The sequence below is a fragment of the Alosa pseudoharengus genome, unplaced genomic scaffold (genome assembly GCF_046254945.1).
Source record: "Alosa pseudoharengus isolate Yale_2024_CS ecotype anadromous, Long Island Sound unplaced genomic scaffold, YU_APseudo_1.1 YU_APseudo_1.1_scf_12, whole genome shotgun sequence".
NCBI classification, from domain to species: Eukaryota; Metazoa; Chordata; class Actinopteri; order Clupeiformes; family Clupeidae; genus Alosa; species Alosa pseudoharengus.
In genome coordinates this window covers 37,198,755-37,214,381 of record NW_027468587.1, presented here as the reverse complement: position 1 = coordinate 37,214,381, position 15,627 = coordinate 37,198,755, and the positions used below count along the sequence as shown (strand labels likewise).

The 15,627-nt window shown below is 40.4% G+C and overlaps 1 protein-coding gene across 1 annotated transcript; it reads right to left on the bottom strand.

The window, feature by feature from the left end:
* Positions 1 to 5,841: 5,841 nt before the first annotated feature.
* Positions 5,842 to 14,277, bottom strand: hsc70 (heat shock cognate 70). The gene is made up of 9 exons (XM_076279569.1): positions 14,181 to 14,277; positions 10,394 to 10,605; positions 9,806 to 10,011; positions 9,542 to 9,694; positions 8,892 to 9,447; positions 8,587 to 8,789; positions 7,706 to 7,904; positions 7,175 to 7,407; positions 5,842 to 6,428 (listed from the first exon to the last, which is right to left on the bottom strand). The coding sequence occupies exons 2-9, from the start codon at positions 10,596 to 10,598 to the stop codon at positions 6,234 to 6,236; spliced, it is 1,950 nt and encodes a 649-aa protein (XP_076135684.1). The 5' UTR covers positions 10,599 to 10,605; positions 14,181 to 14,277; the 3' UTR covers positions 5,842 to 6,233.
* Positions 14,278 to 15,627: the final 1,350 nt, after the last annotated feature.

Genomic DNA, 15,627 nt, shown 5'->3' with positions numbered 1-15,627 from the left:
CACACACATAAAAACATAAAGACACAAAAACAAACACAATCATTTGCATACACAAAAGTTGCAAGATTAGGGGATAGAGTAGGAGATGGAGACAAATTGACAAACGTGATTTACTTTTGCAGAGAATGTGCAGGACTGGGCAGCGGTCACATTTTGTACAACTCTGCGGTACTGCTAGTTTTAATATGGACTCTTTATACCCTTCATTCATTTGTGTGCATTGTAGCCTACGATATACAGTATATCATTGTATTAACTTGTAAAGAATGTTAAGTGTGTAATTAGTAATTAGATAACTCTTAGCTGTTAACTATTAACTACTGTAACTAAAAAAAATTAGCTAGCCTTCATCAGCTTAGGGCTTTCTTGTACTTTGTAGTTGTAAAGTGTACTGCATAATATAGGCAATTGTGCATGATTCTAGACTGCAGAATTACAAAGAAGCTCTTTAAAGCATATTGACCTACCTTTCTGATTGCTGAAACAAATATCCCCACTCTTTCCACATAGATTAAAACCAAAGCTACTATACTAGGGTGGATTAAGGTATATTGGGACATAATTTGTATTTTTATCTTCTGAGCTTAATATTGTCATCAAGTTACAAACATTACCCAATAAATGACACATTTCTGAATTCCTCAAGGTGTCTACATCATTTTAGTGAAAAAAATAAGTCTTCATGATATTTTATTAATGAATGGCTCACTATTTTAGTTCAGTTGTCACAAAACTATTTTTAAGCGACATGTTTGGTAATTTGGGACAGTATGTTTGGTAACTTGGGACACCGATTTGTGGGTGTAAATGAATGTATTGAACTATAATTAAACATGTTAAATAATGTTTTAATGGATTTGTTATCTATAAATATATCTTTAAGGTTATGCATTATGTGTAATCTTCTGATTTGGTTAGATTATACATATTATTACGTCGACAAACATCAGATTTAGACTATTGACTAAGAGAAATTAGAGGAATCCAACACGTTTTTTGAAAAAACAATAACATTTTATTTATATTTTGTAGAATTAAATTATGTTTTCATATATTCAACAAGTCATGTAACAATAATACACAATCAACAGCACACAAATGCATCAATATGTAAAAATTCACAAAACATTAATAACCGATCATTTTCTTTCCAGAAAACTTACATTCATCTGTCCTATAGGCTATTAGACTAGGTCTAATTAAAACATTTCCAAACATTTATTTGTCAACTCATAAAAGTGATCAACAGACACTACCTGAAATGGTAGCCTATCATTCAAAACCTGACCATTAGACTGGGCCAGAGCAGTAAGGCCTTATTGAATACAAATAAACAAAAAACTTTTAAAAAGATATCCATGTCTAGTCATCAACAATTTCATTACAACATTACAACATTACAAATACCACATATTAGTGCAATCATGGTCAATAATTTCCATGAACATCTTAAAGATTGGCCTATTGACTTTTCCTATAACCCACAAACATCTTGAAATTCTAGTGTCACATTCAAAGGCAGTCCGTGCAAAGGTATGATTCATCATCATCAAGTATTCCATTCTCTTCCCCACAAGTAAGATGATACCACTTTTTACAGGAATTACAGGACATCCACTCCTCATCTCTCCTTGGATCTTCTTTGTCCCCATACTTCACTCCACAAATACTGCACAAATTATCTGTTTTCTCTGCTTTTTTCCTTTTTTCAGGTTGTTTTCCCTTCCCTTTCCCCTTCCCTTTCCCTTTCCCTTGCCCCTTCCCTTTCCCCTTCCCTTGCCCCTTGGCTCTGTTTCGGACATAGTCAAAGTGTGCATCACTTGTGAGGTAACTACTTGGAGGCGTGCACGGGAAGGCAATGTGATCAGCTCATCAAAACTTGTCTTGACCTCAACTATGTTGCTGGGATCTGGAGGCATCATATCAGTTGTGTGGATAGGCCCAGATGTTGAAGGAACAGCTATACATGTAGTGTCCAGGGTGGTAAACACATCTAGGTCAACGGTTGCTGACACATCCAGGTTGAGTGCAGGCAGGGTGTCCAACTGTGGGATAAAGACATGTTCCATCTCTTCAGTGTCAGGATTTTTAGCTTCCTCTCTGTCAGCAGCAGGAGCTTCCTCTCTGTCAGTTGTCAGACTTGGAGCAAACAGACATTTGTCAATGCGAGCTGGATCCAGAGGATGGATTCCGCTTCCCCTAAATCCAGCTCTGGCATTCTCAGGTGTTGCTGCACTTCTCCAGGCCTTTGATAGGATCCCAAGAAAAAGAGTCTTCTGCAGCTTCTGCCCACCATTCTCCCTGGTGAAGACCCGGCCCTCTATGTTCCAATTATGTTTGAGGCTACGGAAAAAGGCCCTGTCTGCTGGCTGCAGAATGTGGGTGGTGTGTGGTGGAAAGCAAATTACATGCACATTATTTGTTTTCATAAGTTGCAAGAATTCTAAATTAAAAACATGGGAGCTGTGCCCATCCAACAGTAGCACATGTGGACGGGGGTCACCTCTTGGGAGAGAAGCAATAAATTGCTTCCCCCAGTCGAGAAACACCTCTGTGTTTATCCAACCAGACTCAGTTGATTTCACCAGAGTGTTGGTGGGAGCCCCGTAGCACCACTCAGAGCGCAAGCGCTTTGCTTTGAAGATCACCATCAGTGGACCGTATTCTCCAGCTGCATTGAGACTGGCTAGTAGGGTGGTGGTCTCCCCTCGCTCATTCGCAGTGACCTCAAAGCAGGGCGAGCCTACTGGTGACACCACCCGCGAGGACACAAAATGATCCTGTAAACCAGTTTCATCGCAGTTCCACAAATGAGACGGAACATCTTGAAGGCCAAGGTCGGTGATGATGTCCTCATAGTTCTTAAACCATTGGCTGACGACTACGGGGTTGAAACAAGCAGCCCGAGCTGCAGAAAGGGCCTCTGGCTTCCTCAGACCAAGACGGCAATGTCTCTTCATGAAGGCCTTAAACCAATAGTGGCCTGCCTGACCTTTGCCCTCAGAAAAACCTTTTAATCCATTTGCCTGTGCAAACTGAAAAGCAAGCTTCTGGATTTCTGGCTTCCTCATTGGAAAACCTCGTCTTGCTAGGTTTTCGATTATCTCTGCTAATTTAGCCTCATCCTGCTCTGGCAGAACTGGCTTTCGTCCTGCTACATGCTTATGTCCTTGGATCACACCTTTAACCCGTCTTTGGAGGGTGGATTTTGGGACATTCCAGGCCCTGGCAAGATAACGGAGCTGAGGTCTGTTGCCTGCCCTTTCCAGTTCCCTGTACTCCTGCAATGCTCCCTTCATTCTGCTCTCCTTCCACATGTTGTACTTTCCCTTTAATTTTCCCTGTTTGTTCACTCTCCCTTGCACCTCACTCTCCCTTGGTCTGTCTGTCTTTTTCCTGGGTGCCATTCTATTCTGTAAAATGAATTAGTTTCATAGATGAAAACAAACTCATAGATTAGGCAAAGTGCAGAAGAGTCCACGGCAAATACATTAATGCTAGGCTAGGTTTACTAGGCTACTAGGCTAGTTTACTAGGCTAGGTTGCTTCAAAGATCAATTAATATGTCTCAATACTACCACACACAAGGTCTAAATATGCTTTTACTTCATTGCTTTAACAACATAGCCTTTATTATTACTAATTTGTCAGGATATTATTGACATAAAATGATCTGACCCAAATTACAAGGCCCACTACAAACAGCTCTGACTTAACAACCTTAGCCTCTAATTTCATCTGCTAAAAGTTGTCTAGGATACATCACTGAGGTTTTGTGTTGTTATAAATGTGACTTTTTCACTTTTAATCCGGTTATTTATGACTAAACTATTGACACATTTCATTGTATACCCTAAAAAGGTTGTCCCAAATGACCTGAAACATGCTGTCCCAATTTACCACACCATGTTTGGTAATTTGGGACAACAAGAAAATGTTCAAATTAAATTAATATAAACATAATTTCAAAACAATGATTGTTTATTTTAGTGCAATATTACATCAAACATATTTGCTCAACATTTATGTCAACCTTTAATTAATTATACACACTTTACAGCCTTATATTAAAATCCACCTAAAGCACATGTCATTTTTCTTACCTCTTGATTTTGGGGGTCAACTTCCTGTTTGATGCTGACCACACCCCCCTGTCTGATGTCACCTACATTATGTCATGTGACTTTAGTTATATGCTTCCTAAGCAATGTATTACCACCCCTAACTTTACCATAGCCCTTTCAAGGCAGAATTAAAATGTTTTTTCCTTATGCTGTCCCAAATTACCTGATGTCCCAATATACCTGAAGTCACAGCCAATCTAATACATTTGGACTTGCCAATCCCTGTTATGTTCAGTGTTGGGCACTGTGCCAAGCACACAGTTCTTTGTATTATTTTGTTGACAAAAATGTATATGGTTGCAATATCATTGAATCACCATTTGTTTTTTACTGTGACTAAGCCTACAGTAGCATGTAGGGCTGTCACTTCTGCGAAAAAATCCTGTTCGATTTTTGAGACATAAGTGTTCATTTGACATGGACGGATTATTTTTTTATATGTTTGATGTGATTTCCTGTATTCTGGTGCATTTTGGGGATGACCAATACTTTAATTCAATCAGATTCATAGCCTACATCCTGACTTGTTGATATTGAGGCATTGATTCAGTGCAAAGGCTTGGGCTTCAGGGCCCCCTGACACCTTGGGCCCCTGGGCCTGGTAGGCCCGTGCAGTAATCCATCCCTGTTCATTGAATCGATTGTAAAATCGATTTTTCATGTCTAAAGACGTTTCCATTTTCAACGGCAAATATAGGCCAATCCACAAACAACTAACAGGCATTAGGACGAACGTAAAGAGGGCGCTTGTAGACGCAAGCCAGCAATATTTCTGATGATTTATTGGCGTGAAGTTTCGTGCCTGCAGTACTGCTGCAGGCTTCAACGTAGCTGTGTCTGTGTTTACGATTAGAAATGTCAAACAAATTTCGCCTACGTAGAACTCGATTGCACAGTTTGCATAGCCTACCGCTTTGTTCTTCTCCATAGTTTGATATACCAAAAATCCGAACTAGGCCTACTTCCACATCGAACTCCTCAAGTTATTAGGGCCTATCACTCGTCTCTCTCATGTCGCACAGGTTGATCGCGTTGTCCTCCATTTTTTGGCAAAACACGAGCAGCACAGCAGCTGATTGAAACAGCTGTTTCCGGTGCATGCGTAAAATTGGTGGGAACTTTCTTTTTAGTTTTCGCAATGCTTACTGCACTTCAGAATTCTTTTATATTCTTATATTCTTGTTTGTGAATTTTGTTACATCTATCCTTTTTATTTGTGTAATTCGTTTAATCATCCCCCACTGTAATTGGCTCATTCACTCCCTCACTCTCCACCTCAAGCTGGTGTGTGGTGAGCGTTCTGGCGCATAATCACCCAGGTGGGTGCTACACATTGGTGGTGGTTACTAGTGTGGACCCCTAACCCCCCCCCCCCCCCCCCCTCATTGTAAAGCGACCTTGGGTACCATGAAAGGCGCTATATAAGTCCAAGGTATTATTATTATTATTATTAAAATTAATAGTGCACATATTTGGTTAAAATCGATTCCCTATTTTAGTTTCAAACATATCAATAAAGCTTAACGGAAATGCAGTGGGTTTTAAAGCTATTATGAGTAATATTAATATGTAGGTGGGGTGAAGCCAGACAAATCTGTGAACACATTTGAATTTACTCCCACAATCCTCCCATTCAAGCCCATTCCCAAATCACCAAAAACCCAGGAACCAATCACAACCTCTTTGTACAATGATTGAGGGAGGAGGACGGTTGGGAGTGCAGTCAGTTTTAATGACACGGACATGTATTTTCTTTAAAATGGGTTTGGTAAGAGTGCAATGTACCAACTTGAGTTTACTTCACTGCTGGGTACACCCCTTGGAAATTGGAGGTGAACCAATGATGTCCAGACCAATTCTGAGAATAGGTCTGGACCTGGCGTTAACAAGGCTAATTAATTTGGTAACTTTTAAATAGATACTTTTTAATTTAAATACTTTAATAAGTACACATTGTTCACATGCACAAAGGTTTTCAATGACAACATTGCACAGTGGTTTGAGTGACAGATCCATTAATGCTGGTTGAAGTAGTTTAAATTGCAGTTACATCTGGCAACGGAAAAATAAAAGCAAAAATGTCCAGAGTGGTTTGGGACATTACTGACATTAGTCAACCTCTTCAATGGTTGGACCTGATGAAGGGCTACCACCTGCACCTGCTCCTCCTGGAAATCCTCCTGGCATACCCCCAGGCATACCCCCAGGCATGCCGCCAGCACCCTGATAGAGCTTAGTGATAATGGGGTTGCAGACTTTTTCAAGCTCCTTCTGTTGGTGTTCATACTCATCCTTCTCGGCTGTCTGTTAGAGAGACAGAAAAGCAAAGTAGAGCAGAGTGGTAGACAGGAAGAATGGTGAAAAAGTTAGAAACAACACGAGGGAAATACAGGGGGAGCTGGCACACACTCATTATCTATTCAAAGTCCTCTCTACAGCAATCTATAAGTATGTTTACATGCACAGTTAAGTTGAGCTATGGTTATAGCTTCACAAGGCCATTTCATTTTGACTACTGTCTTTGTCCTAGTATACAGGCACAGAGGGGGAATCGATTTATTGAGCGGAGTATGTCCAACTCTACTACTATGTGTACCCTTTCAGCTTGTTAGTAGTGGGCTTTTCCGGTTGACCTATTATGTCAGAGACCAAAACAATTGACAAACAATTTAGCTGGTAAAATTGGTACCATGTTGAGTGGTGAATTGGACAACTTTACAGCCCTGTACATTTTGTACGTGCTGTACCCATGACTTGTTTTAGAAATTACAGGCACGTTATCCCTTGTGGTGTTTTTCTCGTGGTTGTTATGGTCTCAACACTTGCATTTTGGATGGGTCATGCCTCTGTATTTGGAGGGATTCATTCACAGGTAGAGTGAGTAGGGAATTGTTAGTTTGTAGTTTTGTAGTTTTAATAAGTTGCATGAAAACATGCATTTGTCATACAATTATCAACCATCTAGATACACTCAGAGGATGATCGTGCTGGGTAATGGTAGCTTTTTTTCAGTGATCACTTATATCACTTATATAATGTTGTGTGATTACCTGATTCCGGTCCAACCAAGAGATGACCTCATTGCACTTGTCCACAATGGTCTTCTTGTCCTCGGGACTGATTTTATCCTGCAACTTCTCATCCTCTACAGTGCTCTTCATATTGAAAGCAAGAGACTCCAGTGTGTTTTTTGCTGAGACCTTTTCTTTCTGTGCATCATCTTCTGCTTTATACTTGTCAGCCTCCTGTACCATACGCTCAATGTCTTCCTTGCTCAGACGACCTTGGGTAAACAAAATAAATAATCCATTTAAGTGTTTATCAGTAGCATTATGAAGGAAAAGTTTAATTTATTATAGCAACTGCCAAATTGCATGTTAATCTTTCTGAAGTCACAGTCATATAGTAATATGCCAATAACATACTAAGGTCACTGGGTCCATTCAATGCATTTAACATGTTAGATATTACTTAAAAATCTACATTATCTGGATTTATATCCATCCTTTCAATAAATAGAAAGAAAAAAATGCATCTATAAATAGATTAAGCATGGTTTAGGATTATGCATTGAGCCATACCTTTGTCATTAGTTATGGTAATCTTATTCTCCTTGCCAGTGCTCTTGTCAACAGCAGACACATTGAGTATACCATTGGCATCAATGTCAAATGTCACCTCAATTTGTGGAACACCTCTTGGAGCAGGGGGGATGCCAGTGAGCTCAAATTTCCCCAGGATATTATTATCCTTTGTCATAGCTCTTTCACCTTCATACACCTGAGAAAGAAATAAAGAGAGAGAGATCATATTCTTCCATCTGTTCACTACTTACACTACTAATGACTACTACTGATTCTCCTTCTCTTTAATATTGCCTACTAGTACGGCACGAGACGACAAATCCATTCCCTACCACACCCCAATATTCTAAAATAATTCCCAGATTGAGAAGTCTTCTATGTTTCCTCACACACAACAGACACAACAAACAAGCCTTCATTCTTTTTGTGTGCTTTTTGGCACAGCAACAGAAGGTACACTGAAGGAAATGTTTCAATAAATGGTGTACTGGACCACATATTTGCTTCCATTCTGTTTAGTTTGCAGTGTCACAACAGTAGATTTAGCCTTAACCTAATATTAATCATTATGAGCACCAAATTGATAAATCAGCCAGAGATCAAATACAGTACCTTAAATTATGTACAGTGGCTTGCCATTTTATCACCTACTGGCAGCTGACCTCAGACCACCTTTAATTAATTAATTAATTAACAAACAATCAATAATCAAATTTTAAATATCTGATGCATCTCACTGAAATAATCCATCAACAACAGATATTGACCAATACTCAAAATGTTTCATTCAAAAGCATAACACTCCAACTCCAAGGCTTCACATTTTTACAATTCTTATTAGACATTTTAACATTCACTGATACCAAGCAGGGATATACCTGAATCAGCACTCCTGGCTGGTTGTCAGAATATGTTGTAAAGGTTTGAGTTTGTTTAGTAGGGATAGTAGTGTTCCTCTTTATGAGCACTGTCATGACACCACCAGCTGTCTCAATGCCCAGAGAGAGAGGGGTCACATCCAAAAGTAAGAGGTCTTGCACATTTTCAGACTTATCGCCCGCTAAAATGGCTGCCTGGACAGCTGTAAATAGGAAAACATTAAACCTCAAGGTTAAAGAGGACAAAATGTATTTAAAACATTTATGTAAATATTTGTTCCAGTGTACATGTAGGAACCACTAACCAGCTCCATAGGCCACAGCCTCATCTGGATTGATGCTCTTGTTGAGGTCACGACCATTGAAGAAGTCCTGCAGGAGCTTCTGAATCTTTGGAATTCGTGTGGATCCACCAACAAGAACAATGTCATGAATCTGGGCTTTGTCCATCTTGGCATCACGCAGGGACTTTTCCACTGGCTCTAGTGTGCCACGGAAGAGGTCAGCATTGAGCTCCTCAAAACGGGCCCTTGTGATTGAGGTGTAGAAGTCAGCACCCTCATACAATGAGTCGATCTCAATGCTAGCCTGGGTGCTGGAGGATAAGGTACGTTTGGCCCTCTCACAGGCAGTGCGCAAACGTCGAACAGCCCTCTTGTTATTGGTGATATCCTTCTTGAATTTCCTCTTAAACTCACCAATAAAGTGGTTTACCATACGATTATCAAAGTCCTCACCACCAAGATGTGTGTCACCAGCAGTTGACTTAACCTCAAAAATGCCATCTTCAATAGTAAGTATGGAAACATCAAAGGTACCTCCACCTAGATCGAAGATCAGAACATTCCGCTCCCCTCCAACCTGAATCAGAAAAGGACAAACGTGGAGACACAAGTTTTTTATTACTATAGGGCCTGAACAAGATATTACGGACTCCTGTATATTCAGACAGTACCTTTTTGTCTAAACCATAGGCTATTGCAGCAGCAGTTGGTTCATTGATAATGCGCAGGATGTTAAGCCCTGAAATGGTCCCTGCATCCTTTGTGGCTTGCCTCTGGGAGTCATTGAAGTAAGCAGGCACGGTGATGACTGCATTGGTCATTGGCTGAGGAAAACAAGATGTCTGTCACTGGCTTTTCGAGGCTGTACATTTGTATTTTCGCACAGTCACCCACATTTTGTTTTGATGTTCTTTTGTTATGATTCCTTTTCTTACCTTGCCAAGGTAGGCCTCAGAAATCTCTTTCATCTTTGTGAGGACCATGGAGGACACTTCTTCAGGGTAGAATGTCTTCACCTCACCCTTGTATTCCACTTCCACTTTAGGCTTGCCTCCATCACTCACCACTTTGAATGGCCAATGCTTCATGTCTGACTGTACAACTGCGTCATCAAATTTGCGGCCTATCAGACGTTTAGCATCTGTGCAATGGGAAAGGGCAATTGCAATTACACAATCATATTACAGTTACACAAAGATTGGAGATCACTACGGTTTTTCAAGTAGTATCTAAAAATCACTCTACGACTGATTGTCAAATAATCCAATTATGACAGCTAACAAAGCTACAGTAAATCAGTATATTTGTAGTAAATCAGTACAACTAGTACAATATTATTTTAATCATTTATCTGTGGTACATTCTACTTTAACTGCGTATGACCTTTGGCAACCTAAGATTTAAAAAACACAATAGTGAATAAAGCACAAACTATAATACGATATTTATTTGAAAATGTATATCTAATAGCTGTTAACAGCCAACAGTATAGTGGCAGTTGTTTCAAGTCTCTTTCCTCTCACCAAACACGGTGTTAGTTGGGTTCATGGCCACCTGATTCTTTGCAGCATCCCCAATCAGCCTCTCTGAGTCAGTGAAAGCAACATAGCTAGGGGTAGTCCTGTTGCCCTGGTCATTAGCAATGATCTCCACCTTGCCATGTTGGAAGATACCCACACAGGAGTAGGTGGTACCAAGGTCAATACCAACAGCTGGACCTTTAGACATCCTGTATCTGAAACAATAGGTCACCTCAGTCAGTGTTTTTGTGGTGAGTTATTTTCTCATTTTTATCCCTGTTGGACCATGATTTATAACAGTTTTGGTGAAACAAAAAATGAAACAGCAGAAACAGAAGCATAGGCTAAGTGGGTTAATTACATTTTTTAATTAGATTAGATTCAACATTTAATTGAAATGCAGTTGGCATCCAACCAGAAGTGCAAAGAAGCATTAAATACCAAGTGCAGGTTGAGTATGGTATTCTGTGTAGTTGTGTAGATCAGGGGTTCCCAAACTTTTCAACCCGCGACCCCCAAAATAACCGTGCCAGAGACCCCCACTATCCCTGGATGTGACTCAAAAAATAAAATAAAATGTGCGCACCGGCCATACGCACTAGGCTTATCCAAACACGGGCTTAACGACAACACAAAAGAACAGAGCAGCCTGTTATGATTTTTCATATAGAAATTTACTATATGATAAAAGCAGAATACCTTAGTCAAAAAATAATATCCATGTAACATGAGTGCACATTATTGCCGTCGTGCAAACTTAACTTTGAAACATTACTTTAATTTCCATTTTAACAGAAGAATATCTCAGTCAGGGTAATATCCACAAACTGTTGTAAACATATTTACATTGTTGCTGCGACTGGCAACTATGTTTCAGCATTAATCTCATCTAATGAGATGGATGCGCACTATGCGCGGAACACAGCAAGTCCATTCTTGGTTTAATTGTGGAGACGGCCACAGATCATCCTTCACATTTAGACGCGATCTGTATTTGTTTTTAAATATATGTCAGTGCAGAGAAAGTCTTTTCGCACAGGTATGTGGAGCCAAACGGCGTCAGTACGTCCATCGCGGCCTTAAATAGCTGTGGATATTCCCTTTCGACTGAAATCCAGAACTCAGCAAGCGTCTTGGAATTAAAATCTGTCTTTAAAGTGCGGTCAAGTGACATAAAAGCTCTTTTATTTTTCCCAAATTTATTTGATTTATGGAAATCATTTCGCGACCCACCCCTCGGCGTCCCGCGACTCCCCGGGGGGTCCCGACCCCCACTTTGGGAACCAATGGAGATAATAGAGATTAATAATGTAGTGTATAGTTGGATGAATACAGGTTTTCCAGATGACATGTCTACAGGAATAAGTAGAGTATAAATAGACATTCTATATAAGTATAGCAGGCTCAGGCACAGCTTCTTTCCAGAGGCTATATATATATATATATATATATATATATACACACTGTATAGCCTATATAGACAATGGTGTGGGTGGGTGGCATCCTTGACAATGGATTTGGCTTTGTTCGTACAGCGTTTATGATATGTGTTATGTGTTGTGGATGGAGGGGAGTTGGGAGCCAATAGTCCTTTGGGCAGATTTCCCTACTCTTTGTAGTGATGTACTTACTGCTCTTTGTAGTGTAATAAGTGTGAACATCAAGCGTACAGTATGTTCCTGCAAGTAGGTTGAGGTATTATACATAAAGACCAGTGGATAAACAAACTGATTCATCTCAATGATAGTAAATCCATTCAGCTCTCACCGGGTTACTAGACATACAGGGCCCTATCTTGCACTCAGGCGCAATTGACTTGACAATGGCGCTTGTATCATTCCTATTTTGCATTGGACGCACAGCGGAATTTTCCCTCCACAGACTCCCCGGTGTGCTCCCCGGTGCGGTTCAACAAAAAGAGCAGGTGTGTTCCGGCGCAAGCGTTCCCTGGTGCTATTTTGCAGTTTCAGAAAACAATTCCGCAACACACCAGGAAAAACCTAGTCTTAAGTCAGTGACCCTTTATTCAGATGCTATTTTAAGGGTGCATGCTTGCCAATAATGTGCCGTGTGCACAACGCGGTTCAATTGCCCTTCTCATAATTTTCTTATTGCACAGTGAGATGGAGTACGTCTTGGGACAGAGAATTAGACGCGGGATGAGAGGGTCTGCCGGCCCAGAAAGACTTATCTCTCCCTCAGTGAGGAGGAATGAGGGCTTAAGCTACCCCTGACCCGTCAGGTTGTGACAGACGTCTGCCATCTCCTGTCAATGCTATTTAATCGAAAACACACACAAACACGCAGTGTAATTGAACGAACATTCTGAAGATGCGCTTCAGGTGTTGGATAGGTCAGGAGGCACTTTACAGTACAGTCTGCAAAAAGTTGCAGCATTCTTTGTGGCATGTTGTGTTTTACACAACATTTCCTTGAATCATGGATGTGTTGATGACATAAATGAGGAAATATTAGAGGACTTAAGGAGACGTGATGTTGAACTGCATGTGCCGATGCCATTTAACCCAAATGCCCCAGCAGCAGCACGGGAGAGGAGAGCTTATCTGGCAGAAGAGCTGCATCGTCTATAGTGAGGTATAGTGAAGCAAAGTAATCTCGGTCTAATGTTAGACTACATTGCAAAAATATCACCATGCATTCAATACCTTGTGATTCAGTGAGAGTGAGCCCAAAACATCGGAAAGTATGTCTTCGTGACATTTCTTTATTTACATTTTGTCAAAAAGAAAAATGCCAGTCATGGAAACATTTGTGGCAATTACTGTACCTCCCACGCCTGTTTAACCGAAGCTAATTTGGGTGGGTTTCTCCCATCCCCATACAATGGCACTTCTCTGTCTTTTATGGCCCTGACAAGAACATCGGTCTCCTCGGCTGTGAACCGCTCCTGGCGTGCGCATGTAATAGCAATCCACCATGGAACAAGCGTACCTGCTTTTAAAGGGAATGGGAGAAGACACTCTGATTGGTTTATTGCATGTTACACCCAAACCACACCTATGAGTAATGTAGCTACTTCAGACCAACCCATTTAAGATTTGTGTCGGGCGCAAGAGTCATTTATTCCGCTGGTATAATAACAACAGTGCCCGAGATCCACCCACAAAGCTACTTGCGTTTGATACTTGCATTTCAGGTCGTTAAAATAGGGCCCACAATGTTTAACACAATGATGTTTTAAAAAAAACAAAAAAAACATCACATGCCTACTATAACTGAATATATGAGAATGTGAACTCTGAGCTTCTAAGCTTTCAGAAGGAGCTGACTGACCACATGCCAGAGAAAGGGTTGTGTGACACTAAAAACAGACACCACTGGCTAGCAGCCAAAATCTCAGAAGCACCTCACTCCTCTAACTCTCTGTGGGATATATTTATTGAAGAACACTGCTCCATGAACACCTTCCGACAGCTGGATAATGTCAATCACCACACGCTTTGATTTACTGTGAGCTTTTTCAATTACTGTTAACCAGGTTTCTTTAATAATTCTTATCTCATCTTTTATGGCTTGGTGGGGAAACATTTCTGGATCAAATGCGGCCACACAGGGTAGCATACACTACTTAAAAAGACAAGAAATAGCATAACCATATGGATTTTGGATCAGCAAAAGGCTATTTTTTATGCAGCAAAATAAGTATTCATAAAAAGTTTGTGTTTTTCAGTTAAGTTTCATTTAAGCTTAACTCAAAACTACCTCACAACACAACAGAAAAAAAATTCTGCACAATACAAGATATCAAGATTTTAATAGGTGATTTTACCTGTCTCAGTCACAATTCACAGAGTGATATGAATAGTGTCCTTTCCAGCCTCACAGACACAAAGGTCTGAGAAACTCCTGCTTCCTTCTTCCTCCACAAGAGCTGGACCGAAAGACAGAGCTCTGATTTTCTTGGCTGTATATACTCATGCAGGGCAGAGAGTTTCCAGTGGCTGTCACATGATACCTGTGGAGAAACTTCTAGGCCTGTGTGTTTGAAATTAGCACTCACTACTCTCCAGTGCATAGAATGAGGGTGCAAATAATGGCATATTTAAATGGACATGTAGGCTGTAGTTTACAAGCGCAATCCATTTTAATTGTTGAATTCGTTCTACATAATTGGAAATTCTCACAGGAGTCATAGGACCCTATTGTACACATGGCGTGTAACAACTCATTATGTAATAACACTGAATTATGTAATAACTCGACAAAATGTAATAAATGTTCACGTCATTATGTAATAACTGCCACATTTTGTAATAATCTGCCGCATTATGTAATAAACTGCTTGAGTGCAATATGTAATATTGTTAACTTGTTAGGTTATTACATATTATGGCTGTTAGTACAAAATGCGGGTGTATGTATAAGTATATACAGCATCCCATATCGATGATTGAACTGACAAGAAGCAAACTTTGCAACAGTGGAATCAACTGTAACATACAGTGTTTCTTAACTGGTGGGTCGGGACCCAAAAGTATAAGTATAAGTATATATACTCTTTTGATCCCGTGAGGGAAATTTGGTCTCTGCATTTATCCCATTCCATGAATTAGTGAAACACACTCAGCACACAGTGAACACACAGTGAGGTGAAGCACACACTAATCCTGACGCAGTAAGCTGCCTGCTAAAGCGGCACTCGGGGAGCAGTGAGGGGTTAGGTGCCTTGCTCAAGGGCACTTCAGCCGTGCCTACTGGTCGGGGTTCGAACCGGCAACCCTCTGGTTACAAGTCCGAAGCGCTAACCAGTAGGCCACGGCTGCCAAATGTTGCTGAAAATGTAATAATATGGTGCCAGGTGAACTGAATAGCAAACAGTAAAATAGTGTGTCATCACATAGCCTAACAAAGAATTGACTCACTGTTGAGAAAGAAAGTTTGAATGGCAGCTGCTTCTCATAATACCAATTTATCTCTATGCAACGAAGCTGTAGACTGGCACCTGCTGTTCTGAATATAGTAGAGACTGGCATAACAATACCAGCCACCATTAGAAATGAATCAGAGACAGGAGAATATAATCATAATTGCCGCATAACAATACAGTGCAGGCATCTGTGCAAGCAAGTGTATGGATGACTTCGGTCAATTTCAAAAGAAATGGACAAATTTGAACGAAGTAGGCTATGAGGTCTGGATGATGACTTCACATCAAGTTAAAACTGAAGGTGCACAGTCGGTAAGCTTCAATATCCAAACGGGGTGAACAGGGTTTT

Coding starts and splice junctions, on each gene's coding strand:
- hsc70 (XM_076279569.1), bottom strand. CDS start 10,598: ATGTCTAAAGGTCCAGCTGTTGGTATTGACCTTGGTACCACCTACTCC. Junction 9,448..9,541: donor CCTATGGTTTAGACAAAAAG/GTACTGTCTGAA, acceptor TTTCTGATTCAG/GTTGGAGGGGAGCGGAATGT. Junction 7,905..8,586: donor AGCCAGGAGTGCTGATTCAG/GTATATCCCTGC, acceptor TTTCTTTCTCAG/GTGTATGAAGGTGAAAGAGC.